At 44.5% G+C, this 27,076-nt stretch overlaps 1 protein-coding gene across 1 annotated transcript in view; it reads left to right on the top strand.

Moving 5' to 3' along the window:
• PCSK2 (proprotein convertase subtilisin/kexin type 2) overlaps positions 1 to 27,076 on the top strand; it is a 280,892-nt gene that overhangs the window by 233,888 nt on the left and 19,928 nt on the right. Inside the window, exons 8-10 of the mRNA XM_053574440.1 lie at positions 2,438 to 2,613; positions 22,507 to 22,722; positions 24,818 to 24,918. Coding sequence (XP_053430415.1) covers positions 2,438 to 2,613; positions 22,507 to 22,722; positions 24,818 to 24,918 — 493 coding nt within the window. The remainder of the gene's footprint in view (positions 1 to 2,437; positions 2,614 to 22,506; positions 22,723 to 24,817; positions 24,919 to 27,076) is intronic.

Raw genomic sequence — 27,076 nt, 5'->3', positions numbered from 1 at the left:
TCTCTTCCTTTCTTCCTCTCTTTCTCCCCCTCCCCCTCTCTCTTTCCATCCTTGAGCATCCAGGGGTAGAGGAGAGGCCCTCCCTAAAAACCTTTGGGTCACCCTGAGCCTGTCTTGGCTGCTAATGGTGCAGTGACTTGCAAAATTAATACTGTATCTCATTCAATTAATGTATGCCTCATTCCTCCTAAGCTTAACAAGATTAAAAGAATGTTGGGCGCCTGGCCCCTGAATATGAATGACAGCCTTGCTCCCAGTCTGCAGCTGCCCCCATCTCCCTTAATGCTACAACAGTCAGAAGATTAATACACAGTCAGCTCTGATGTTCTCCTGCAGCACAAAGGGAGCCCATGAGAGGGACAAAGAGGGAGAGTGGCAGAGAGACAAGAGCCCCAAGGAGGAAGAGGGTTCAAGGCACAGTTGGGGGCACCGTGCCCTTGCCCTGACAAAAGCCACAGCTGCCACTAGTTGGCTTATGGGGCAGTCAAGGGCTACTCTGCCCAGGGTTGAATTTATCTTGCCTTCTGGTTGAGATGAACTGTTCAGTTCTGGTCATCTGGGCACTAGGCAAGTTCAAGGGCATCTGAGCTTTCTCTATCGAGACAAATGAATGTTTATCTTCCACCCCTAGAGAGGGCATGACTTCACACAAGAAGAAAATGCATTGCTCAGTTTCCTCTGTGGCCTTTTGACTACCTTTGTTGAATAAATCTCTTTAATAAAACATAGGTAGACCAAAAGCAAAAGTTTTAGATTTCGTATCTTATAAAATGAACTATAAAACTTAGCTTCTGGAAAGTTCAAACCAAAGAGCAAGCTTACTCAGGATAAGCTTCTTCCAGGAGAAAGGATGTTAACTGATAACTGGATGCTTGTTGGCAAAAATGGTGACCTGCTTTATGGGTTAATAGTAGAAGAGGGATAAACTGGACCTGAAATTATTTGTTCTTCTGGACCTGTTATTTCTATTGGGAAGAAAAGCAACTAAATAATATAATAACACTGGACATTTATTCACCAAATATTTGTCAAACTTAAGATAAATGAGATCGCGCTGATCCTCACGGACACAGAGGTGAACAAAATAGACGCCTTCCCTGAACTCAAAGACCTTGACATCTGATGGTGTAGGAAACGTTCAAATAAGCAGTTGTGAGGTTACAAGTGCAGTTTGGGGAAATGGCAAACCAAGCATAAGGGGTGCTCCGTTAGTCACTGAGGAGGAAAGAGTGACCCTGGAGACCATGTCATGTCAATTTTTGGCCCTGATGGCCCTTAATTAAGTTGATTTGCATACCACATTAGAGCGATGCATGTGAAATAAATGTCCTTGAGTAATAATGTCCTTTGGAGGGGAGGACAGATGAGGAAGGAGTTGTCAGGATCCAAGTTTTGACCATGCCCATCCTAGACCCTTCATTTCATGATCTTAGTGGATGGAAAGAATTAGGTCAGCTTCACCAACACCCCAGGCTGCTTGCCATGGTATTGTACCAACTGTCTCGGCCCAGATGACAAGGCCCCACAGACAGCAATATCTCCAACCAGCCAAGTTTTGAGGGTAGTGATGAAGAGACAAAGCACCCAGCCCATTGGTCCACGGCTGTCCCTTTGTGCTTGGCCAGAAGGGGATGTGAACCATGGGATCCTCAGCCTCCTGCTCCACACAGGCAGCTGGGACAGAAGCCACCACGCGCCTTCTGCCTGTGTCTCTGTGTCCCAATACTGATTACACACACAATCCTGGACTGAGCGACTCTGCTCCTTTTCAAATTCCAGCAAGAGTCACTGTAGAAGGTGTCAGAGACCAACAGAAACTTTACAGAGATGTCATGGGGAAGAACAGGAGGAGGGGGCTGTATCACAGGCCCTGTTGATAATATAGTTTTGATTTTACTCATCATTTCTGCTCTCTCCAAAGTCCCTTCTCAGCTACAGTGCAACTAGGGACTCCTGTCCTGGCCTCACCACTGCCCTGTGCCTCCTTCTGCCCCCTGCCCTAATTTCTCCTTAAATATCAAATATCAATTTCCTCCCCACCTGTCATGCACAATAGCTTCATTTCTCCCCTGAAACCTGGTTCCAGTCAACACTCACTTCCTTGAGGCTGAGCTTCCACTTAGAAACGAGCTTATCGAAGAATCTTTTCAACAAAGGTGGTCTCTCCCCATTAGGAATTCATCCTAGCAAGGTTTGCTAGAAGCATAAATTTTTCTTCAAATAGTTGTATAAGGAAAGGCGTGAGGAAAGGGAGAGATTCAAAAACGAGCCAGTGGGGTAGTCTGTGACCCCTTCTTCATCCTTGGACCCCTCGGGGTCCCCCAAGGCACCCAGGGTCGCCCCTCCCCCAGCCTAGCACAGGCAGGACCTGAGCCCTCCTCTGCCCGGCGTGTCCTGTGAACCAGGGCACCCAAGGCCGGTGTTCTCTGCTCCCCAGGCATCCGGATGCTGGACCAGCCCTTCATGACGGACATCATCGAGGCCTCCTCCATCAGCCACATGCCGCAGCTGATCGACATCTACAGCGCCAGCTGGGGCCCCACGGACAACGGCAAGACAGTGGACGGGCCCCGGGAGCTCACACTGCAGGCGATGGCCGACGGCGTGAACAAGGTAACAACGAGGACCAGGGGTGAGCGGGAGGCGGCGGGACCAGGCTGGGCAGGGCGTGGCAAGGCGGGGTGGGGCGTGGCGAGGCGGGGCAGGGTGTGGCAAGGCGGGGGGTGTGGCTAGGCGGGGGGCGGGGGCGGGGCGCAGCGGAGCGAGCGGAACGGGGAGAGGCAAGGAGGTGGCGAGGCAGGGCGTGGCGTGGAGAGGCAGGATGGGGCGGGGCAAGGCGGGTGGGGCGTGGCTAGGCGGGGCGGGGTAGGGGCGGGGCGGGGCGGGGCGGGGGCGGAGCGCAGCAGAGCGAGCGGAACCGAGCGAGGCAGGGCGTGGCGTGGCGAGGCAGGATGGGGCGGGGCGAGGCAGGGTAGGTCAGGGCGGGGGCGGGGACAGGGCACAGCGGACGGGAACCCGGAGAGGCAGGAAGGTAGCGAGGCGGGGAGGCCGAACCTTGTGGGGAGGGGCAGGGAGGGATGAGGTGGGGCGCGCGAGCTGCCCCAGCTCACGTCCTCCTAGAAACCCGCACCCCGGGTTCAGCAGAGCTGGAGACTGCCTGGAGGGAAAGTGAGTGCAGGAAAAGGGAGGGGACCGGAGGGGCAGGGGGCAGGACTGGCCCCTGCTAAGGCGACAGGAAGAGCAGGAGGCAGGGAGGGACGTCTCAAACTGCGGGCCCACTCCATGGAAGTTTCTGCCAGACCCACGAGCTGCGCCCAGAACAGTCCCCGTCTCAGGCCGGAACCGGGAGAAGGGCAAACCAGGTAGTGGCCCTGTGACACCCGCGTGGTGGGTGGTCTGGGAGCTCCCTGGACTCTGCAGTCTCCCTCCCCCCAGATTAGTCCCAGAGTGTAAAAGCCCGGGAGAAGGGAGTGAGCGGGGCCGGACAGAGCCTCCAAAGGCAGAGAGACGCCCTGCAGAAGCCACCTCGACCACCTGAGCCCAGCCAGGTTCAGGGGCCAGGATGCTCCTAGGTTCAAGCTCCGGTTCCACCATTCAGGCTCCGAGTGTCTATTAACAAGTGCCCTGTCCTCCCTGAACTCATTTTCTTGCTTGTGAAGTGATAATAGGAAAGCCGTTGTGCGAAGGGCTTGCCACTGGGCAGTACACCTGAAAATGGCCGGCGTCTGTCCCGGTCTCTGCTGGTACTAACCCGACACCCCAGACTTCATGGCGTAGAACACACTGTTCTACCAGGCTTGCCAAACCTGTGGGTCAGGAATTGGACAGGGCACCTTGGGAATGGCCTGTCCCTGCTCCACCGACCTGGGCCTCAGCGGGACACGGCTTGAACGTCAGTTACCAAACTTTTGTATCTTCACGTGCGGTTGAGATGCGCTGACCTACGTTGCGCGACACCTGCCACTTGGCTCACAACGTCTTGGTCTTTTCCTCGGGATTGTCCTCGTCATCTGGGGTCAGTGGTGCCCTCCCTTTTCAGGGTACTCTTTCTAATCAGCCTCTACCGGGAATCACACTACAAGGTTACAGTGGCGTATAGAGTAAAAGTGAGGGAAAGGAATGTGCCTGAGATTTAGTTGGGGGGGCTCTGATAACTCCGTTTTAGGAATTTTTTTTTAATTTGCACCTTGAATTTTGACAAATTTCAAATAGATAAAATAGCTATAGTCATATTTGGATATAGGAACCAGTACTGTTATAAATTATAAAATGGATTGGGTCTACAATATACATTCAAATTATTTACAATTTATGAGAATACATAAACTCATTAGTCTGCATTCATAACACTAGAATAAGTACATGAACAGAACACTGTACATTTAACTCTAGCCTAAAACAGTAAGAATATTGAAGAAAATGAGAGTGGGCCCTTGAAGGCTACTTTTTCTATTCATTTCTTGAGGTCAGAGAACCTGTGTTTTCCTCTCCACACTAGCCTCGAGAATTAGCCTAGAGCTAATTAGGTAGGTTAACAGGTTAGTTGTTCAATAAATAGATGTGGAATTAATGAATACATAAAATTTTACGTTTGAAAGATCGAAAGTCACATAGAAATTTATAACTAAATTTACGGTAGTAGATGCCAATAGTGCCCACCAAGATCCCCTTTACCAGGCTAGTACACCCCCTTCCCTTCCCCCCCCACCCCAGCTGCTGTGAATGTTGGCTGCTAACAGCTCACAGCTCCAAATGTGGAACATTTGCACTGGCAGATGGTAATCTTCTTGCCCAGAAAGGTATGCCCTACACACACCCAGTGCACTGCCAATGACTGACTGATTCTAGGGCCTGCTTGCCTCCAGCAGAAATCAGTCCACAGTGGTCCAGAGTCCCCTATGAACAACCAAGGCTAGACTTTGCCCAAGACCATGTAGTCTTGAGGTTCCTTCCCCTGCCTATCCTGTGCCACTCCCTCACTCACAGATTTCTCCTGAGAGTGCTCCCTCATTGAGTCTGGGACACTTGAATCTCTGCCTCAGGGTCTGCTTCTAGAGCACACCTTGAGCCACTGCTCAAACATCACCCTCTTAGGTTTCCTCTTTCCCTTGGCTACCAGGAAGCTCAGTACTAAGTTTTTACCTAAGAGCATAGAGGGTTTTTTTAGGATAGATCTTCTACCTTCTTTCCAGCCCCTTTATTCATTTCTTAGTTTTTGTTCCTATAACCTGGTTTTGTATTAGTAATGAATCTAAGCCTCCAGGGAGTGTAAAATTTCTAAAAGAATTGATGAAATGAGCTCAGTCTGATTAGACTAAATTTAGGCTTTGGATCCTCTGATTGTTGCTTACAAGACTAAAGTATCTCACTGGACAAAAATTGACAAGTTAACCTATAACTTTCCCAGAGTCTGAGCTCTAAAGGAAGTCAACAGTAAGTCAAACAAAGTGTACCCCTTCAGAGCAAAAGTTGACCAAGCTTGGTCCACAGGCTGACTTTGCAAATAAAGTTTTCTTAGAACACAGCCAGGTCCTTTCAGGTCTTTGGATCCCTCCAGTCACTTCAGACCACAGCTGTTACAGGAGGTATGGGAACAAGAACACAGGGTACCAAGTGAGTGGGTTCATACTCAGAATCACAGGCTTTGCTGTCTGCCTCTCCACATCTCCATCTTCACCAGAGAGCCCACGTGACAGGGAAGGGGGTCTGTTCTGCTGGTGCAGGGATATTTCTTTTTTTTTTTTCTTCTTTTTTTTTTTTTAACTGTTAAATCATAGCTGTGTACATTAGTGCAATCACCTGTACCCATCCTAAGATGCACCATAGATGTGGCCCCACCCATTCCCCTCCCTCCACCAAAACCTCCCCCCTCCCTTCCCCTTCCTTGGCCCTTTCCCCATAGTCTTGTGCTATAGTTGGGTTATAGTCTTCATGTGAAAGCTATAATTTAGCTTCATAGTAGGGCTGAGTACATTGGATACTTTTTCTTCCATTCCTGAGATACTTTGCTAAGAAGACTATGTTCCAGCTCCATCCATGTAAACATGAAAGAGGTAAAGTCTCCATCTTTCCTTAAGGCTGTGTAATATTCCATGGTATACATGTACCACAATTTGCTAGTCCATTCGTGGGTCGATGGGCACTGGGGCTTCTTCCATGACTTAGCAATTATGAATTGGGCTGCAATAAACATTCTGGTACAGATGTCTTTGTTATATTGTGATTTTTGGTCTTCTGGGTATAAACCTAGTAAAGGAATTATAGGATCGAATGGCAGGTCTATTTTTAGGTCTCTAAGTATTCTCCAAACATCCTTCCAGAAGGAACGTATTAGTGGGCATTCCCACCAGCAGTGTAGAAGTGTGCCCTTTCCTCCACATCCATGCCAACATTTCTGGTTTTGGGATTTTGTTATGTGGGCTACTCTTACTGGGGTTAGGTGATATCTCAGAGTAGTTTTGATTTGCATTTCTCTGATGATTAAGGATGATGAGCTTTATTTCATGTGTTTGTAGATTTTGCGTCAGTCTTCTTTAGAGAAGTTTCTCTTTAAGTCCATTGCCCACCCTGAAATGGGGTCACGTGTTCTTTTCTTGCTAATAAATTTGAGTTCTTTGTGGATTCTGGTCATCAGACCTTTATCGTAGGTATAACCTGCAAATATTTTCTCCCATTCTGAGGGCTGTCTGCTTGCTTTACTTACTATGTTCTTGGCTGTGCAGAAGCTTTTTAGTTTGATCAGGTCCCAGTAGTGTATTTTTGATACTGCTTCAATTGCCTGGGGAGTCCTCCTCATAAAATATTCACCCAGGCCGATTCCTTCAAGAGTTTTCCCTGCACTTTCTTCAAGTATTTTTATAGTTTCATGTCTTAAGTTTAAATCTTTTATCCAGTGAGAGTCTATCTTAGTTAATGGTGAAAGGTGTGGGTCCAGTTTCAATTTTCTACAGGTTGCCAGCCAGTTTACCCAGCACCATTTGTTAAATAGGGAATCTTTTCCCCACTGAATGTTTGTTTTTAATTGGCTTGTCAAAGATTAAATATCGGTAAGTAGCTGGATCCATCTCTTGGTTCTCTATTCTGTTCCAGACATCTACTTCTCTGCTTTTGTGCCAGTACCATGCTGTTTTGATCACTATGGATTTATAGTACAGTCTCAGGTCTGGTAGCATGATTCCTCCTGCTTTGTTTTTATTGCTCAGTAATGTTTTGGCTATTCAAGGTTTTTTCTGATTCCATATAAAACGAAGTATTATTTTTTCATGATCTTTAAAGTATGACAATGAAACTTTACTAGGAATTGCATTAAAATTATATATTGCTTTGGGCAGTATGGACATTTTAACAATGTTGATTCTTCCCAGCCATGAGCATGGTATGTTTTTCCATCTGTTAACATCTTCGGCTATTTCTTTTCCTAGAGTTTCATAGTTCTCTTTGTAGAGATCTTTCACGTACTTTGTTAGGTATACTCCCAAATATTTCATCTTCTTTGGCACTACTGTGAAAGGAATAGAGTCCTTGACTGTTTGTTCGGCTTGGTTATTGTTGGTATATATAAAGGCTACAGAGTTTGTGTGTTGATTTTGTAGCCTGAGACATTGCTGTATTCCTTGATCACTTCTAAAAGTTTTGTAGTAGAATCCCTAGAGTTTTCCAGATATACAATCATATCATCTGCGAAGAGTGAAAGTTTGATCTCTTCTGACCCTATGTGGATACCCTTGATCGCCTTTTCTTCCCTAATTGCAATGGCTCAAACTTCCATTACAATGTTAAAGAGCAATGGAGACAATGGGCAACCTTGCCTGCTTCCTGATCTAAGTGGAAATGATTTCAATTTAACTCCATTCAATACGATATTGGCTGTGGGGTTGCTGTAGATGGCCTCTATCAGTTTAAGAAATGTCCCTACTATACCAATTTTCTTAAGTGCTCTGATCATGAAGGAATGCTGGATATTATCAAAAGCTTTTTCTGCATCAATTGAAAGAATCATATGGTCTTTATTTTTAAGTTTGTTTATGTGTTGAATTACATTTATAGATTTACGTATATTGAACCAGCCTTGAGACCCTAGGATAAATCCAACTTGGTCATGGTGTATAATTTTTTTGATGTGTTGTTGGATTCTGTTTGTTAGGGTCTTATTGAGTATTTTAGCATCTATATTCATTAGCGATATTGGTCTATAATTTTCTTTTCTTGTTGGGTCTTTCCCTGGTTTGGGGATCAAGGTGATGTTTGCTTCGTAGAATGTGCTGGGTAATATTCCTTCTTTTTCTGTATTTTGGAAGAGGTTTAGTAGTATAGGTACTAGTTCTTCTTTAAATGTTTGATAGAATTCTGACGTAAAGCCATCTGGTCCTGGGCTTTTCGTTTTAGGGAGGTTTTGTATAGTTGATGCTATTTCAGAACTTGATATAGGCCTGTTCAACATTTCCACTTCGTTCTGGCTAAGTCTTGGTAGGTGGCATGCTTCCAGGTATTGGTCAATTTCTTTCAGATTTTCATATTTGTGAGAGTAGAGTTTCTTGTAGTATTCGTTAAAGATTTTTTGAATTTCTGAGGGGTCTGTTGTTGTTTCATCATTACCATTTCTGATTGATGAAATTAGACATTTCACTCTTTTTTTTCCTGGTTAGGTTGGCCAAAGGTTTATCTATTTTATTGATCTTTTCAACAAACCAGCTTTTGGATTTATTGATCTGTTGTATAATTCTTTTGTTTTCAATTTCATTTAATTCTGCCGTGATTTTGGTTATTTCTTTTCTTCTGCTGCGTTTGGGGTTGAAGTGTTCTTCTTTCTCCAGTTGCTTGAGATGTTCCATTAAGCTACTGACTTCTTCTCTTTCCGTTTTGTTGAGGAAGGCTTGCAGTGCTATAAATTTCCCTCTGAGGACTGCCTTTGCGGTATCCCAGAGGTTCTGGTAATTCGTGTCTTGATTGTTGTTTTGTTCCAAAAATATGGTGATTTCCTTCTTAATCTTGTCTATAACCCATGTATCCTTCAGCATAAGGTTGTTTAGCTTCCATGTTTTTGTATGGGTATGCAGGATCCTGTTGTTATTTAGTTCAACTTTTATTCCATGATGGTCTGAGAAGATGCAAGGTATAATTTCTATTTTTTTAAATTTGCTGAGGTTAGATTTGTGGCCTAGGATGTGGTCGATTTTGGAGTATGTTCCGTGGGCTGATGAGAAGAATGTGTATTCAGTTTTTTGGGGATGAAATGTTCTGTAGATGTCTGTTAAGTCCAGATGTTGAATGGTTGAGTTTTAATCTAAAATTTCTTTGCTTAGCTTCTTTTTGGAGGATCTATCCAGGACTGCTAAAGGGGTGTTAAAATCTCCAACTACTATGGAAGTGGAGGAAATCGAGTTGCTCATGTCTGTTAGAGTTTCTCTTATAAATTGAGGTGCATTGTGGTTGAGTGCATAAATATTAATAATTGAGATCTCATCATATTGAGTATTACCTTTAACAAATATGAAGTGTCCATCTTTATCCTTAATTATTTTGGTTGGTTTAAAGCCTATTGCATCTGCGAACAGGATTGCAATGCCTGGTGCAGGGATATTTCAACAGGTGGAGAGCTCAGCCTGGGAGTTGAGGGACCCAAGTTCAAACCTCGATTCTGCCCCTATTGGCTGAGAACTTCAGATTAGTCACTTTGTGTCCCCTTTCCTCACATCCTTCTGTACAATGGTCTGCATCACTGATCTCAAAGTGTGGCCACAGGCCCCTGACAGTGTGAGAAGTACAGAGTCTTGACCTCACCCACCCACCTGATGCATCAGATACCTCATTTCAGGAAGATCCCATTAACTTTGAGAGATGTTGCTCTAGTGACTGACCTCTGGGATACAAATCATGTAACTCTAAGATACAAAGCCTCTAACATATGGTTTTTGAAAGCTAACAATGAATACAAAAGGGCAATGGAGGGGATGCATTTTCTGGAAGTAAGAGCAATGTTTCCTCATCACAGTGATGGGTGGGATGGATAGATTGAGGACTGAGCCATATGCTCCTTTTGCATCTGTGTTGCTAGAAGGATTTCTTGTAGGAACACACCAGGAGGGATGAGCACAGTGAGGTGTGCTTGGGTAGGACCTCAGATAGCCTGAGACCAGACAGATGCTCTGACCCAAGGCTGCTGCAGAGCACTGGCCTCAAGAGTATGTGGAGAGCCCACGAGGCTCCTCAGTCATGAAACTGGGTCACCCTCACTCTGATGGCTTCATGGCTTCTCCCCGGCTTCTCCCCTTCCCCCCAGCCCATTCTTCCTCTTCCTTGAGGCTGACGCTCATGGAGTGTTTCCACTTGGATACGGCCTCATTAGCACACTTGCTTTTCTCAACCTATCAGCCTCGGCTCTGGCTACTACCTGCCCCCGTGGCTTTTGGAAAAATTTTGGACCCAAATTAGGGGAGACTCCCTCTCCAAAATAAGGCAGTCTCCAAAATGAAGACATATGTTTCTGACCCCCCCAGACCACTGTCCATGCCAGCAGAGAGGGTTCTTTACCTCCATGCAAGAAAGAATTCCAAAGCAGGGTCACTCAGGAAGCAATGACATGTATTAAAGATAGAGGATAAAACAGATGGTATACTCTCAAAGATGGCAGAGAACAGACTGCTCCAATAAGGAACAGTGTCACTCCAGGTCGGGCTCTGTCCTTTTATATTCAATCTTAATGCTATGCTAAATGGGAGTAGAATACTCATGGATTTTCTGGGAAAGAGGGATAGTCCTAGAACTGGGAACCCTCCCCTTTCTTGACCTGAGAGGGTAAGAACTTTCAGGAATTGCAATGGCATTTGCAAAGTGTCATGACACCAGTAGATGTCATTTTTACTATGTTAAGGAGAGTAGTTCATTTAGGGACACTGTTGCTTCAACTGTGTGCCTGCCCTGATTAAAGGAATTCCCCCTTTTCCCTTAGATAAAGACATTATGGCTAAAATAAAATAACTAAAGGGGCCCTATTAGTTACCTTTATCTTAGCTAAGTTTATTCATGTTCTTATGACCTTCTTATCTCATTGGCCTTCTCCTTCTGACCCCTGCCCTAACTGCCTCCAGGATATCTGACTCTTGACTCTTGTCTTGATTCTGTTAGAAAGGTTCAGAACTTGAAGGGTCAGATGTCAGTCAGAAGGTTTCTACCAAAACTCCTTTCTTTCTCCTCCTGATAACATCAAATGATGGTCATCTATATTCACCCAGTCTTCTCAGGCCTCTGATAGAGAAGTTTCTTCTGAGTTCCTGAATTCTTTCAAAGGTCTGAATAGAAATACAAGACCATATTTTCCCTTTCTGTTGTGGGTTCAGTTATATCCCCAAATATTCATATATTACAGTCCTAACACCCAAAAACTCAAACCTTACTTGTAAATGAATGGGATCGTTGTAGACGTAATTAGTTAAGATGAGGTCATATTGAAGTAGACTGGGCCCATAATCCAATATGATTAGTACCCTTTTTTTAGAAATAGAAAAAGGAGGAGGGAATTTGGACATAAACACGCATACAGGGAAAATGCCATATGAAGATGAAGGCAGATATTGGGTGATGCAGCTAGAGGCAAGGAACACCAAAGACGGCCAACAACTCACCAGAAACTGGGACAGAGCTGTGGAGTAGATTCTTCCTCACAGCCTCAGAGAGAACCAACTCTGCCAACACTTCAGTCTTGAAGTTCTAGTCTCCGGAACTGCTAGGCAATACATTTCTGTTGTCTATGCCACACAACTTGTAGTACTTTGTTATGGCAGCCCTTCCAGTTTTAAAATGGACAGTCAAAAAAGAGATTTGGCCAGACTCAGTGTGGAATTAACCTGGTCAGTTTTCAAGGTCAGTTTTCAAGGCTCTCTCATTCATAGTCAAGATGGTTGATAGTTGATCCAGTGACAATTTTTTTCTTCTTGTTTGGGACCTTGATAGGTCTCTCTTGCCATTTTCTAATACAGCATGCAAAAATTCTCTTGATGTAACACCGGAAAAGAAAAATGTTTCTGAGTTAGGGGCAGTGCCATGCTGAAATTGCTACCTGTGACATTACATTGGTAGCTTGAAATTAGACATGGAAATTGCCAAACACTGTTAATAACTTCCTTTATGCCCTCTTCAGAGAGTTGATTGTTAATCATTTGCCAGCACACCCCATTAGAGGACTCTGCTGTCTTCCCTTAAATTATAGCATTACGTATAGGTACAGTGTTTTACCTGAAAAGAAAGGCCAGCCTTGCCTTAATGAATCTCAAAATTCTCCTTGGAAAAGGGAAAAACTGAAGGAAAAAAAGTAGATGAAACCCTAAGCTTTTATGTTTCTGCAAAAATGACAAGTTTCCCAACAAGGGACTTAAGTTACTCCAAGACTGTGGAGGACTTCTTTTCCAAGTAAGTCAAATAAAACCATCACCCCTTGAGAAACCCAGCAGTCTTACATTTAACACAGGAATCCCAGAAACATAATTATGAAATGGGAAACAGAGTCCCTCAAGTGAACAGCATCATGACAGCAGCTAAATACTGACTACTACACTCTGAGACCCTCGTTGAAAAAATAATAAAGAGATGTTTCATTACAAGGTTATGCCAATCTGCTGTTCAAATTCAACCCACCTGAAACAGCAGCCAGGCCCCGACATTTGAATAATACAAGACAGTAAAAGAATATCTTCCCACAAGATCAGGTAGCAGGAGGTATGTCCCTGAGCTGTTCCAATGACCTGCCTCCTTAAGGAGCACTTAAGATCACACCAACAGCTTGTTCCCTTATTGCATTAGTCACTGTGTCACTGGAGAGAAATGGTTACACATCCAAGCCCAGGACCAGCTAACAGCAGGCACCCAGGGAAACATTTGGCAGATGGCCCAGCAGACATGGATTTTTCACTGAAAGGCATTTTTTTTGACACTCAAGCTCAAAAGAGAGGCAGATAGGTGACATCTGCCCTACATCCCAATTTATAATGCAGATGGTGCTCAATGCAGCACACCCCTGTGTGGCTCCTGTCACTTGCCAGGGACTTCTGAACTGCTCCACCACATCTCAAAGCTGGGTATTTCTCTCTCCTCCATCTGTAGCCTCCCTGGCTGCAAGTAAAAAAGGCCCTTTCATGGGTGATTGTCCTGCAAAACGTGCCAAGCACTCTGAAGCTTAAGAGAAAATTTGTTATGACTGATCTCCAGATGACGGCTTGTAAATATTTTAGAAAGTGAGGTGAGTCTGATGAAAAATACATGATCTCTCATTTGACTTTTCCTCAAGCTGTGGGAATGATTCTTTCCTTGTTCCAAGATGACATTTTTAGACAATATTATAGAATTTTATAAGTGATGGTGCATTATACATTAGCAAAGATTTTTTTTCTCCCAATTACTTTAGCTGTCTGGTCTACTCTCAAGGAAAATCCAGCTCTGAAAGGTGGAATCATCTGAAAGGTTTATGTTTGGAACATCTGAAAGGTGATCCCCACATAAACAAAGGATTCAGCTAATTATCCATTGCACAAAGGTGGTTCTCATGTTGATCTTTGAATTTCAGCATCCTGTACATATATTTGGTTTAACAACACAAATTATTTTAAGAGGAAAAGGAAAAGAAGAGGAGAATAAGAGACCTTTATCAGGTTGTGCACTATTTGCCACAGACCCCACCATTCCCAATTACCTGATGATGCCTGCTTCGTATATAAACATCTCTTACCTGGCTCCTTAGGGATCTGAGTCTGTGCCTCAGATGTTTGCTCAATAAATACTTGAGGGAGGCAATGAGGAGAAGGCAAGAAGGAAATCATTTTTCCTTTGCTTAATTTAATCTTTTCTTCTTTGACTTTGTACTCTACATGTTGAGTTTACAGTTAAAGCACTTCTTGCATTATATATGGGAAGTGGGTGACAGTCATAGACCCCTACATTATGAGATAGTACAATGATTGATTTCTTTTTTAGTTTGGAATTCCCTAGAAGCAGACTTAGAGACAAGATCAGGTAGTTTACGGGGGATGTCAGTGGTGAATGGGAGTTATGACAGGGAAGGCGAGGGGCCCTCACAGGGCATGTTATCCAGCCAGCTACTGCTGTGATGGCCTAGAGCTCACATCCACCAGGAAACTGTAGAAAACCAAGTAGAACTTAACACTGAAATTACCACACCCCATGGCAAAGTTTCCAGGATGGAAGCTATTGGTTGAGATTTGTTCCCAAAAGGTATAAATGCCCCAGCACTTGTGGCCTGGGGGCAGGTCTGTAGAGCGGCCTTCAGCCTCTTGGCAGGAAGCCCTTAGACAAAAGATGCATATGCTAGCATTTGGAAATTCTTAGGCACAAGAAATTCTAAGATCCAAAAGATACTGGCCAATGCCCACTGCCATCTGCCACAACCACCAGAGTCCAGTTTGAGCACAACCTAATCTAAGACTTCATCACTGAGAGTCATACTCTTTCAATAAGTAAAGCACTAGTTAGGCAATGGGTTTACTGTTTACAAAAAAGAGATATAGCCCTTGGAAAGAAACTGATGGAGCAACAAAGGCTAACCATTATGGAGCCCAGCATCTAATTTTACTCTGACAACCAGAAAGGGGAGGCTGACAATGTTAGAGGGCCTTCAAAGTGACAATTGATTCATGAACTTCTGTCCATATCTTGAGGAAATGCAGTCACCCAGGGCAACCCTGGCTCACTTTTGGCTGGCTCTGATGACTACATCCCAACCTCTTATTAATCACTCTTTGGGGTTGCTACTTAAAGGGAATATCTTAGGAGTATTTAAAGACAAAGCCACAGAAAATTCTCAGAGGTGCAGATGAGACAGAGCATTGATTGTTTGTTCCCAGAGAGGGTGCAAAGGGCACAAGCACAGATCTCAGGTCTTCCCATGGAAATGTGTGGAGGGAGGCACTTGTAAGAAAGCTACCACTCAGGAAAGAAGGGCTGCCTGGGAGATGGGGATTAATCAAGCATGGGCGAGAGAGGCCACAGTGCTGCCTGCTGAAATTTAATCAGAGCTGTGGGTCACACACGGTGGCAGCAAGTGCCAAGGGCTCTGGCAGGCGACGAATGCCTCCTGCCCAGGAGCTCTCAGCAATACTCCACGAGTCCTGATTTATATACCCCACAGCCAGACCAAGGCCTGCTGCAGCATGGTCTGCAACTCAGCCTGTGAAACAGTTACCATCCCTCTTTTCATTTCTGAGATAAAGAGAAATAGAAGAAAAGGCTGGTGGGGTTCAGATGTTTCTTGTGACCAATCATCCCAGTTTGCCTGGGACTTTCCTATTTTGAGCATTCAAAGTCCTGCATCCCAGGAAACCCTTCAGTCCTGGGCAAACCAAGACAGTTGGTCACCCACCCCTTTGGCTTTATTGGTGTGTTGACCCATTTAGGCAGAGAGAGAAATTCATTCAGTTGAGAGATGGGTGTGAACATAGACTCACCAGCACCTTTCATATTAGAAAGATTAGTCACCAGGATGTGTCTGTATCCACAGCAGACAGGGTAACACGGGACTCTGACTTCCAAGGTGGTTGCATCGCAAGCCAGGCAATAATTAAAGATGACTACAGGTACCATTAAATACTGGAAGGAGTTAAGGATTTAAACCAAAGGCTAAGGGTGACTGCACCATCCTCAGTTTGGCAATTCCAGAAAACCTGACACCCTACTCCTGTTGAACCACAGAACTGGCAGGGCCACTGGCCAGTAGATGTTTCAGCCTACAAGCGATGGTGCACATCAGTCACTTCCGCTCACGACTCATTGATTAAAATGACTTACGGGGCTCCATCCAAAAACAAGACGACTTTGTGACGGGCTCAGACAGCTAAAAATACTTAGCGAACAGCAACAATGACTACCACCAGCTCAGAAAAACAGGTAACTTAAACTGGGGTCCCAACTCCCAGGCCAGGGAGCTCTTTGGCCTGTTAGGAACCGAGTAGCATCATTGCCTGAGCTCTGCTTCCTGTCTTGTCCCTCTCCCACCCACCATACCTCCATCGATGGAATAATGGTCTTCCATGAAACCTGTCCCTGGTACAAAAAAGGTCCTGGTTCCTGGCCTGTTAGGAACTGGGCCACATGGCAGGAGGTGAGTGGTGGGCAAGTGAGTGAAGCTTCATCTGTATTTATAGCCACTCACCATTGCTCACATCACCACCTGAGTTCCTCCTCCTATCCCATCACCCCCAGTCCATGGGAAAATTGTCTTCCATGAAACCTGTCCCTGGTGCCAAAAATATTGGGGACTGCTAACTTAAAAAGTAACTGATAATCTGGTGAGCACAAATACACAAATGTCAAAGATATTTGTGAATAGTTTGCATAAAATGGTTTCGTGAACTAGGAGTTAAGAAAGTCAATATAAGTCAATACATTGCTTTATATGGTATTTAAAATATGTGATTGTAGAAGGTACATATTTTAATAATAGATTTAATAACAGATTAAAGTAATATAATGGAAAAACTTTTGCAAGTCAATAAATTAAATGCACAAAATAAAAAGGAAAAATTAGGTAAATGTATATGCAATATGGATGATAAAAATCTAGTTAAGTCCCTTAATATAGGAAGAGCTCTTACAAATTAATAAAAAGAAGAATACTGTGAAAGAAAAAAGTCAATCTTTTGGGGCTGGAGGCTTTCTTAAGTTATTCAGAAAACAAGACTACAAATGAACAGGAAAGATACAAAAAGATAAACTCAACCTTAGTGAAAAAAATTTATAGCTCAAAACAATGAGGTACCATTTTTGCTCAAAAGGCAAAACTATTTTTAATAAATGGCACTTCTAAATGGTGACCCACATGGACTGACTGTGGAGCTTTCGTGCACTACTGGTGAAAATATAAATTGTTAACAAACTTTATCAAAAGCAATAATGTGGTAATAAGGATCAAGAATCTTCAAACATTAATTTATTTTCACCCAAAATTCCCTCATTGAGAAACTCAGGCAAGGAAATAAGTAGAAATACAAAAACATATATAAAAATTACCAGTATGTTCATTTAATCAGAAAGCACTTTTAATAACTTAGACATATATGGAACATTGTTCAGAAACAGTGTCTAAGAAGAGAAATGATAAAGTATTTAATAAGACTAATGAAAACTTATGGTATAGAAGAGTATTTAATCAAATAAGGGAATGTTAATTAAATAATAGTAAATGACAAATACATTTTAAGCAGGCCATGAAAATGTATCTATTTTATGATCCCAATTTTATTTTCAAACCTGTTCTTATGCTTTACATTTATACGTAAAACTGTGAGGAATCCACAAAATATCAGTGCTTGGAAGATTATAAAGAATTTTTATTTTCTTCTTCATGGTTTATATTCCAGTTATTCTACAATAGTGTTATTTTCATAATAAAAAATATAATAACTTTTTTTAAGTATGGTAATGGTGCATTAAGATGTCAAAGTGACGAGACAGTCACTCCTCACTCTGACATCTTAATGCACCATTACCATACTTAAAAAATCGAGTGTTTAGGAAAGGAAAGCTATCCCAGTGTTGCCTCCCCAAGGATCTGCACACCCATACCAACACCGGACCAGCTCCTGGTCTAGTTGTTATCCCAGGTCACTCACTACTTATTGCTTAGGGTGAAGGGATTGACTGACTCTACCCCAAACTTCTGAAAGTGGAGTATTTTTACCTCCTAGAATGCAGGTGATGTGCAGGGTGCAGCAGGGAGCTGCCACACCGGTGTATAGCTGGAACTTCGCCTTGGCTGATGGTAAACAATGTGTAACATTATTTTTATATTATGACCAAAATACAAAATCTGCATGAACTTTTAAGAAGTCTTGGGCTTGTGAAAGGCTGTTTTAGGTCGCGTCCTTAAAACCAGCAGGTTCCAATTAATTCACTGCCCTTTGCCATCAGTTTCTCAACCAGGGTACTATTGACAGTGTGCTCAAGAAAATTCTGCTAGGGAGTGAATAGGCTGTCTTGCAGTTGTAAAATTTAGGCGCATACTGGCCTATATTCACAAGATGCCAGTAAAACGCGCACGTGCGCACACATACAGAGTTGTAACTCTCTTAATGTCTCCAACAACACCCCTGAGGGCAAAGATCACCCTTGGTAGAGAAGGTGCGACGTTAAGCACCATCCCTAGTACCCAGGTGAAAACTTTTCTTTTGATGAAAACTTTTGAGAAATGTTAATCTCACTAAACTTCAAAAGACTGGCGGATTCGAGGACGATCCAAAGCGGAGTTGCCCCGCCTATTTAATTTCACCTAATGAGAGGTCAAGGGTGGAAAATGAGACATGAACGAAGGAAGCGGAGTCCAGGTTCCGTGTGAGCAATGTGGCCTTCGTTCACTTGGGTTCAAGCCGGCTGTTTCAAAAAGAAGTCAGCACATGGGCGGCGCCTGTGGCTCAAAGGAGTAGGGCGCCGTCCCCATATGCCGGAGGTAGCGGGTTCAAACCCAGCCCCGGCCATAAACTGCAAAAAAAAAAAAAAAAAAAAAAAGACGTCAGCACGGGGGTTAAAGCAGGGGTAAGAGTGTAAGAGTTCACGGGCGGGTGGGGATGGGCGCACTCATTCCTTCCTGGGCAGGACAGTAAATGCACTCCCCCTCTTAAAAAAAAAAAAAACAAAAGAGCAAGGGGGCAGCAAGGACCGGGTAAGAGTAAGGGCAGGGGACAGCCTGGCTATTCACTGAGCATGCGCAGCAGTGTAAGGGCGGCGACTCCGCCCCCTGCAGTCCAGCTCCCGCCACTGCAGACTCGCGCGGTCCCAGCCCCCGGATCTCAGTGAGCTCCTAGTCTCTGGGTGACCTCCCACACATGGTCTGGGTTTGGGGCTTTTCTTTGCCACCTGTTCCTAGTGTGCCTTATTGAATCTTCCTTGATACTGTCCTCTGTATTTATTGGGATCGTGTTAGACTTGTACATAAATAAACACAGGAAAAATGGACTTCTCTGCGGTGGTGCCTTTCGGTTCATGAACGTCATGGTGTGTCTTTCCACAGTGTCAGGTCTTCACGTGTGGCCCTCCCTTCAGAGTGTTCATTGAATTTCGAAGCATTTTTATTTTTTTAGTGTGTTAAATTTCTTCCTCAGTATTTTATTCCTCTGTGTGGCTGGTGTAAATGGTGCTACCGTGTAGGGCTACTGTGGGGATTCAATAGGGTGATGGGTAAGTAGAGCAATGCCTGGCACATAGTAGGTGCCCGAGAAATGCCTACTCTGATTCTCGACCGTCGTCCCGTGCGTTGCGTCCTTAACTGGTTATTGTTTGGGTGTGGGTCACAGTTGTTCTGCCTCGTTTTCTGCCCAGCTCCTGTTCAGGTGAAGCTGAGGAACTGAATTGGATCTCAGGACATCATTGTAACCTGTGTATCTTAACCAGTTCATGTTGCTATTACAAAATACCACCGACTGGGTAATTTGTAAAGAGGAGAAAGGTATTTCTCACAATGCAGGGGCCGCTGGCAGGTTGGGTGTCTGGGGAAGGCTTGCTCTCTGCTTCCAGGTGATGTCCTGCTGCTTTATCCTCCAGAGGGACGAACACTGTGTCCATACCTGGTAGAAGGGCAAAAAGGGACCTACCTACTCCGCTGGAGCCCTTTTATAAAGACACTAATCTCACTCATGAGAGCAGAACCCTCATGACTTAATCACCTCTTTTTTTTTTTTTTTTTTTTTGTAGAGACAGAGTCTCACTTTATGGCCCTCAGTAGAGTGCCATGGCCTCACACAGCTCACAGCAACCTCCAACTCCTGGGCTTACGTGATTCTCTTGCCTCAGCCTCCCGAGCAGCTGGGACTACAGGCGCGCGCCACAAGGTCCGGCTATTTTTTGGTTGCAGTTTGGCCGGGGCGGGGTTTGAACCCGCCACCCTCGGCATATGGGGCCGGCGCCTTACCGACTGAGCCACAGGCGCCGCCCGACTTAATCACCTCTTAATGCTATCACCTTGGGTCTTAGGTTCCTATAGATGAATTTTGAGGGGACACATGCACTCAAACCACAGCAGTATGGCATGCCACTAACAGCCCCATCCCATCCCCCACTCCTCCTATGGATGGCCTGTCCCCATTCATTTCTGCCCCCAGAACCACTGTTTTCTCCTCACCAGCCCATCTTCTCTAGAAACCAAAAACTGTTTTGTGTGAAAAGGCAGTCACTGAAAGCAGGAATGTAATTTTTATTGCCTCATGCATTCTATCTGACTTCGAGAAAATGAAGTTTAATATTCCTAGGAAAGAAAGTATTCTTGGGGGCAAGTCTGATAGTGCAATACAAAATTAATGTTTGCTGCTTGCTGATCACAAACAGGCTTGTAGTTTCTGTGTCCATAGTGAACTGTCTGCGAACAAATTGCACCAAAATTTGGTAGCTTAAAATAATCACTGTTTAATGTTGCTCATGGGTCTAAGGTTATGTGGGTTGTCTTGCTGATCTAGACCAGCCTTGGCTAATCTCAGAGGCCTCATTCATGCTTCCGTGGCCAGGTGGAAGGTGAGCTAAGGACTGACTGGTCTAGGATGGCCTCCCTCCTGTGCCTGGCAGCTGGCAGCAGAGGCAGTGAATTTGACTGGAGTATGTGTCTCTCTCAAACAGGAAGCTAACCTGCGTTTATTCTCATGGTGTGTAGCAGTTCTGAGAGAGACCACAGTGCACAGGACTTCTTGGGACCTATGCTTAGTCCTGACACAGAATCACTTTCCACTACATTCTGTTGGCTAAAGCCAGGTTGGCTTCTAGGGCAGGAAATTGACTCCTCCTCTTGATGGGTGGGGCTGCAAAGTCACCTTGCAAAAGGCATGGATACAGGGAATCATGAAACATTAGGGTCACGATCAATCATACCTCCATACCAAGATGAGAACAGTTTAGAATCGATTTCCTTTCAGCAAAGCTTGATTCATCTCACTAGTAGCCCATGTGTGGACTAGTTCAGGGGAAAGTTCCACAGATGGTCAGCCTCACCCATCCTGATTCACATCTGAAGGTGCATTTCTTGACACGGAGCCCAAACCTGAGTCTGTCTGAGACTGTGATTCTCTGCACCAGCTGCAGGAATGATGTGTTTCTCTCTCTGTCCTGGTTTTTGAGAGCAGGTCTTTGTTTTGGTGGAGTTTTTCCCAATAGATTTACCAAGACTCTGAGGACAGTTCCCAGCTAGTGGCTGAATAATCGATTCAATCGATCACAGGCTAATTAACTCCCAGTCCTGTTAGAAGCAATTGAAAATGTCACTTGTCGGAAATGTCAGGAGGCAGAGAGACCTTGGAAGGAATCCAACTGTCTCTCTTCCCTCTGGTTTCTCCACCTTTAACCACACTGAGTTGGGCCTGTGGACGCCTGGTGGTTGTGCAGGGACAGAGTTTCTCTGCCACTATTTCCTGTCTTCTTTCTGTACAGGGGCACTGAGCCATCCCAAACCAGACCGGGGAGTGGGTGGAGGTTGCACACCTGCAGCCCACCCCAACCTCCTCCCCACCTCCCACACTGCCAGCTACTCTCCTCTAGGCCACACAGCCCCAGTGCCTAGGGTAAGAAAGTGGGAAGGAAGAAAGGAATGGCCCAATCCTGGGTTGCAGTAGACAGAAGAATACTCACGGAAGATAGGGGAAAGAAAAAGAAAAGATTTCAAAAATAACCACCAAGAACAGGGTTTGAACACAAGCATGACGCTAACTATAGGTACTTCTGACAAAGCTTGCTATTTACACTAATCAGAAGCTGGTAATAACTACCATGCATACTATTATGTGTAGAAAGTTTTATTTGCTGTATTTTTGTTTGTTTGTTTTTATTTATTTGCTGTATGTTTTATTTGATCAAATTAGACATTCTTCCCATATTTGGTGTTCCTTACACCAGTAAAATGTCATAATAATGTGTTTTAAAAGATTCTAGTATGATCCAATTGGACAAAAAAATGAAAATATATATATACACACATGTAAGATTTTTATATATTTTGGTGGAAGTGTATATTTTACATTTACAATATCTACATGTTAGATATGTAAATTTATATATGATAAGTATAACTATTTAAAATAAAAGGTATATATCCACTATAAATATCCTGTATATCTCATGTAGAATACAGATGCTTACGTTTTTACTGAGGTGTCACATACGCAAGGATACCTAAGAATGGAATGACAATTGTCACCATACCTCTCTCCCTCAGCCGCCCAGGATCGGGCCATTCCTCTCCTGCTTCTCATTTTCCTTTCTATATACTTTGTCTTTTTTACAGTTCATTTGTAAATTTTAAGGAAAATTCCTGATTTTCCTACCTCATTATCCCCAGTTTAAATTGCAAATTCAGGTGACTTTTTATATTAATATCTTCTCTGAAGAAAAGTCCTCCATGGTGTCCTGCCAGAAGGATATGGTCTCCAACCCCATTAAAAAACACATCCAGTCACAACGTTCAGCTGCTGAGGACCCTCCAGGGCAGAGCCTTCCCTGGTCTGGGACCCAACTCGACTCCCCCCACTCCCCCAGGGACGCGGCGGCAAAGGCAGCATCTACGTGTGGGCATCTGGAGATGGTGGCAGTTACGATGACTGCAACTGTGATGGCTACGCCTCTAGCATGTGGACCATCTCCATCAACTCGGCCATCAACGACGGCAGGACCGCCTTGTACGATGAGAGCTGCTCCTCCACCCTGGCCTCCACCTTCAGCAATGGGAGGAAGAGGAACCCCGAGGCCGGCGTGGTGAGTGTGGCCGTTTTCTGTCCTTGTTCGCTGGTGGCCACTGCCCCTCTGTGATGGGGTGGGACACTGGAGACTCTGACACTGCGCCCCTCCCTTCCCTCAGAGTTAGCCAGGTTCTGGGGGTGGAAGCCATCTGGCCATGCCCAATCATGCTTTCTTACAAAGTTGAGACCTGTCATTTTGCAAGTTGGAAGCAGGACTAGCAATGACTCCTTTCCAACTCTCTTTCTGTATATTTTCTCGTTTATTGTTTTGGGTTACAAATAATGATGAAGTCTGGTTTATCAATAAGTTTACCCATAACATCGCTTACAAGAATAATGAATTCATTGTTGCTATAACTAACTCACTGACACCATGACACCAAGAACTGGTCTATGTATTATAGTAATTAAAAAAAACAGTATCTATGAATGGACTTTTCTGAATCAATAAGCCCCCTAAATTTGGGCACATGTATGTATTTTTCTCAAGAAAAGAGTTGTCATTTTTTATCATATTTTTAAATGAATCTATGATTTTAAAAACATAAATATAAATTTAGGCCATTTGTTGTTCTTTTCTGATCAAAAAGTATCTTCCTTCCTTCATTCCTTGGCAACCAGGCAAAATGGTGAATTTCCCAAGCTCCTTAGACGGACATCATCTGTAGGGCATAATGAATTTTTTGGATCTTTTCTTCTCTCTGCTTCCTTTACTCACATGTCAACCTGGAATTTAATATGTGGTTCAGTAGTCATGTATGAACTACGTCCTAACCAACCAGCCACCTCCACGGCGGCTTCTCCAGACAGAGAGGGTCAGGCACTCAGAAGAAAATGTTTTTTACCGTCTACTGCTTTGACCCCACATTCACATCTGGGCTCCCACTGTGGCAAGACGGCCAGGCTCCTGTGTAAGGGAGAGAAACCCTTTACCTATAAAAGACACAGACCCGAACAGCCTGTCCCTACCATGACCCCTCCTGGGTTCCCCCTTGGTCTCAGGGAGCAAGCAGAAGGGAGCGTTTCCCCTTCTTGTCTTATAGACTGTACGGGCAGAAAGGGAGAAAAGTAAAGCGGACAGCGACCGGTCAGGGAGACCTCAGGCTGTTCTGTGTGTGATGCTTCACTCCTGTCCCTAGAGACTCCCCTCGCTGCCTCAAGGGCCTCCCAGTGGTGAAACTTTGTCCTCAACCCTTATCCATGACTGTCTTTCTATTTGGGCTGAGGAAGGGCCTTGAGTTTCCTGTGACTAATGTAATTTTGCTCAACAGATGCCCTTAAACCTTCCTGATACTTTGTTCCTTAAAATAAATAGGCTCTCTTTAGGATCCTACAGTCAGAGGAAGAGGAAGAATTCCTGTGGTTCATACATGATTTTAAAGAGAACTCTGGCTCTCATAAACATTGGAAATGAGATTTCTCTCTTTTATCGGTCAGTTTATCGGTCTCCCTGCTACATTAAAGTGGTGGAGGAGATACCCACATATCGGGTGGTCTTGACTCAACAAGTCTCAGAATCACTCCATGGATTTTAGATGTAGAAGGTATATGGGGCTGGCGCCCTACTCCTTGAGCCACAGGCACCGCCCATAGAATTATTTCTTTTTACTAGCCTGTCCTTCTATGAGACTTTAGATGAACACATCTATTCTTTCCTCCTTGGGAATGCCAGCCTTTCCTTCATGAAGGGAAAAGAAATGCTGATGCAGTGGCCCTTGGCCTTCCCACGAGCCAGTCCCAAAGCAACAAAACCACGGTGGTGACACTGACTTAGCACTTTCTACCTCCTAGTGTCTCCTTTTAGGATTCAGGAAATGAAGTTCTCTCTAGTCCCTGCACAGAGAGGCTTCTTTGAACAATCAACTTACCCAGTGGACACTGTAACTAAAACTTATTACATGTCCTTTTTCATGGGCTACTAGGAAGCTCAGATGAAATTTATGGCAAAAGAGACAAGTATATGGATGCTAAGCTTATCTTTATCTTCACCTTCATCTTCAGAACAAAGCATAATTTAAATAAGAGAAATTAAATAATCCCCTGCTCCACATTGTTCAGGGGTTCCAAATAGTGTGACTTCTTCATTCATTACTCAATGTCTTCCCTTCCAGGCGACCACAGATTTGTATGGCAACTGCACTCTGAGGCATTCTGGGACATCTGCGGCTGCTCCCGAGGCAGCTGGCGTGTTTGCACTGGCTTTGGAGGCTAAGTATGTTTATAGATATGGGCACAGGGCCAGCTCTGCAGTGTAGACCGACATGTGTCTTTCCACCCACATAGCAGGTGTCCGTAGATGTAACAGCCTATGGATAGTCAAGGGCAAGGAAGTCTGATGGGCATTTCTGTGATACACATACGCACACTCACACCATAAAACCACATCCCTGGGAGAACACAGAACTTCAATACCCACCAGCACATACCAGCAACTTATTCAGATACTGAATAGAGGCACATAGATATTTCTAAATCCATAGAATCCACCCCTTTATCCTCTGGGTATCCCTTGACTATTTTACTCCAGTAATGCAATTGGCTAAATGAAGGAAAATCTAATGACCAAGCTGGGTATCTAGCAAGGTATCTCAACATGTGGACAGGGCATTCCTACTTGAGCTCTGTTAATTCACAAAGTAAATTCACTTTTTAACACTGAAACAAGGTGAGCAAAGTCACGCGGTGTAGACCAAGATATGGGCTTTACTGGGAAATCTCCCAAGCTATAGGTAAGAGGAGACCATCCCTATGTTCTCACCATCCTGCAGAAGGGCCTCATATTGTTACTGCTGGATACACCTTGGCTTTGCACCTCAGTGGAGTACCTGCCCACCCGTGACCGTACCTTCTCTTAGCGATGCCAGAGCCTGGCCTTATATTCAAGGAAAGGCCATGTGGGCTTCAGACACAGTGCACGTGGTGTGAGTGTCAATATCAGGTGGCATGGAGCTGTCAGAGAATGCAGCACCTGGCAACTTCTCAGAAGTTGGATTCAGGCCCCTGGGGAAGGGGAGTTGAGCTCCCCATCCCTGTCAGCAGTTGCTAGGCAGCTGGAGCTTCGAGCATCAATGTCTAGGCAGCCCTGCTTGTCTCTCTCCACGTACACAGTGCATTTTCTGCTTTGTAAAGGAGGCAGGTGTTGGTTCTAGAATAGGAAGGGACTTCAAAAGATTATCTAGTCTAACCTCTGTATTCACAGAGAAGGCATAATCATCCTCCTTTTACACATAAGACCCCAAAGGGAGACTGTCTCCTTCCTTTGGACCAGTCTAAACTTTGATTTTTCTAACAAAAGTTGAGTGGAAAATTTAGGACACCAAGACACAGACACTGGCCAAAGATTAACTATTAAGCATTGAGACCTCTGCCCTATTGAACATAGAAACCGAAATTTATTTACACATAATGTGCATTTCTAAAGAGGAAACTGTTCATCTCAGGGCCTGAGTGGGCCCCAGAGTCTGAGCCAGCTTTGCTCACTGCAGATGGGAGGAGACAGAGAGAAGCCTACTGCCTACTGCTGAGCCTCACAGGGCCAGGGAATGCTCCAAAAAGAAGAAGGGTTTCTGGTCCCCATTTCAACCCAGAAAGCAGTACTTGACTTACAGTCTCCTGGGATTTTGGAAAGCAGAAGATCACTTGTCCATCGCCACATATATACAACAGGACAACCTGAATACACCAGAGTGGTGGAGCAAGGCTGCTAGATTCCTGAGCAGCTTCACGGCTCTGCCTCAATGGTTCACCATTCTTCTAGCTTGCACACACAAAAAAGGAAAGCAGGCACCACTTAGGCACACTCTGTTTTTGGAGCGATGATCATGAATTTAATGTTCTTTGTTGCCAAAAGAAGAAAAAAAAACATAATACCTGGCAAGAGGTGGAAGCCCATCATGGAAGCTAATCCTAATTCTTCAAAACACCAACCTCCTGAGGTTGGAAGCAGACCCTGAGATAAGATTTTGGTGCAAGTGATTTATTAAGTAAGGGCTCCCAGGAAAGACCCATAATGAGGCAGGGGAAGGGATCTAAGCAAGGGGGAATTTCAAGAGGAATTCTGACCTCAGCCTAATCCTGTAGGAGCTCTAGAGCACAAATTATGCCTCAAAGTTTGTTCTACCTCAATCAAGGGAGCTGGGCTATCACGTTCTTCTGGTAGCTAGTTCATTGACTAAAGCCCACCCCTGGGGAAATAAATTCCAAGGTACCTCTGGCTTTCTGACCCTGTAGGCAAAGTGGCTCCAGTAGCTAAAACTAAAAACCACTGGTCAGGATAAATAGCCTCAAGAGAGAGCCCAGATGGAGAAGGAGGGAGAGGCCCTCCATAGAATAGTCCCTACAGCTTATCTCCTTGTTGAGATACAGCATCC

This window comes from Nycticebus coucang, chromosome 21, assembly GCF_027406575.1.
Source record: "Nycticebus coucang isolate mNycCou1 chromosome 21, mNycCou1.pri, whole genome shotgun sequence".
Taxonomy (NCBI): domain Eukaryota; kingdom Metazoa; phylum Chordata; class Mammalia; order Primates; family Lorisidae; genus Nycticebus; species Nycticebus coucang.
The sequence above is the reverse complement of the archived record's forward strand: the minus strand, read 5'-3'. Positions and strand labels throughout refer to the sequence as shown.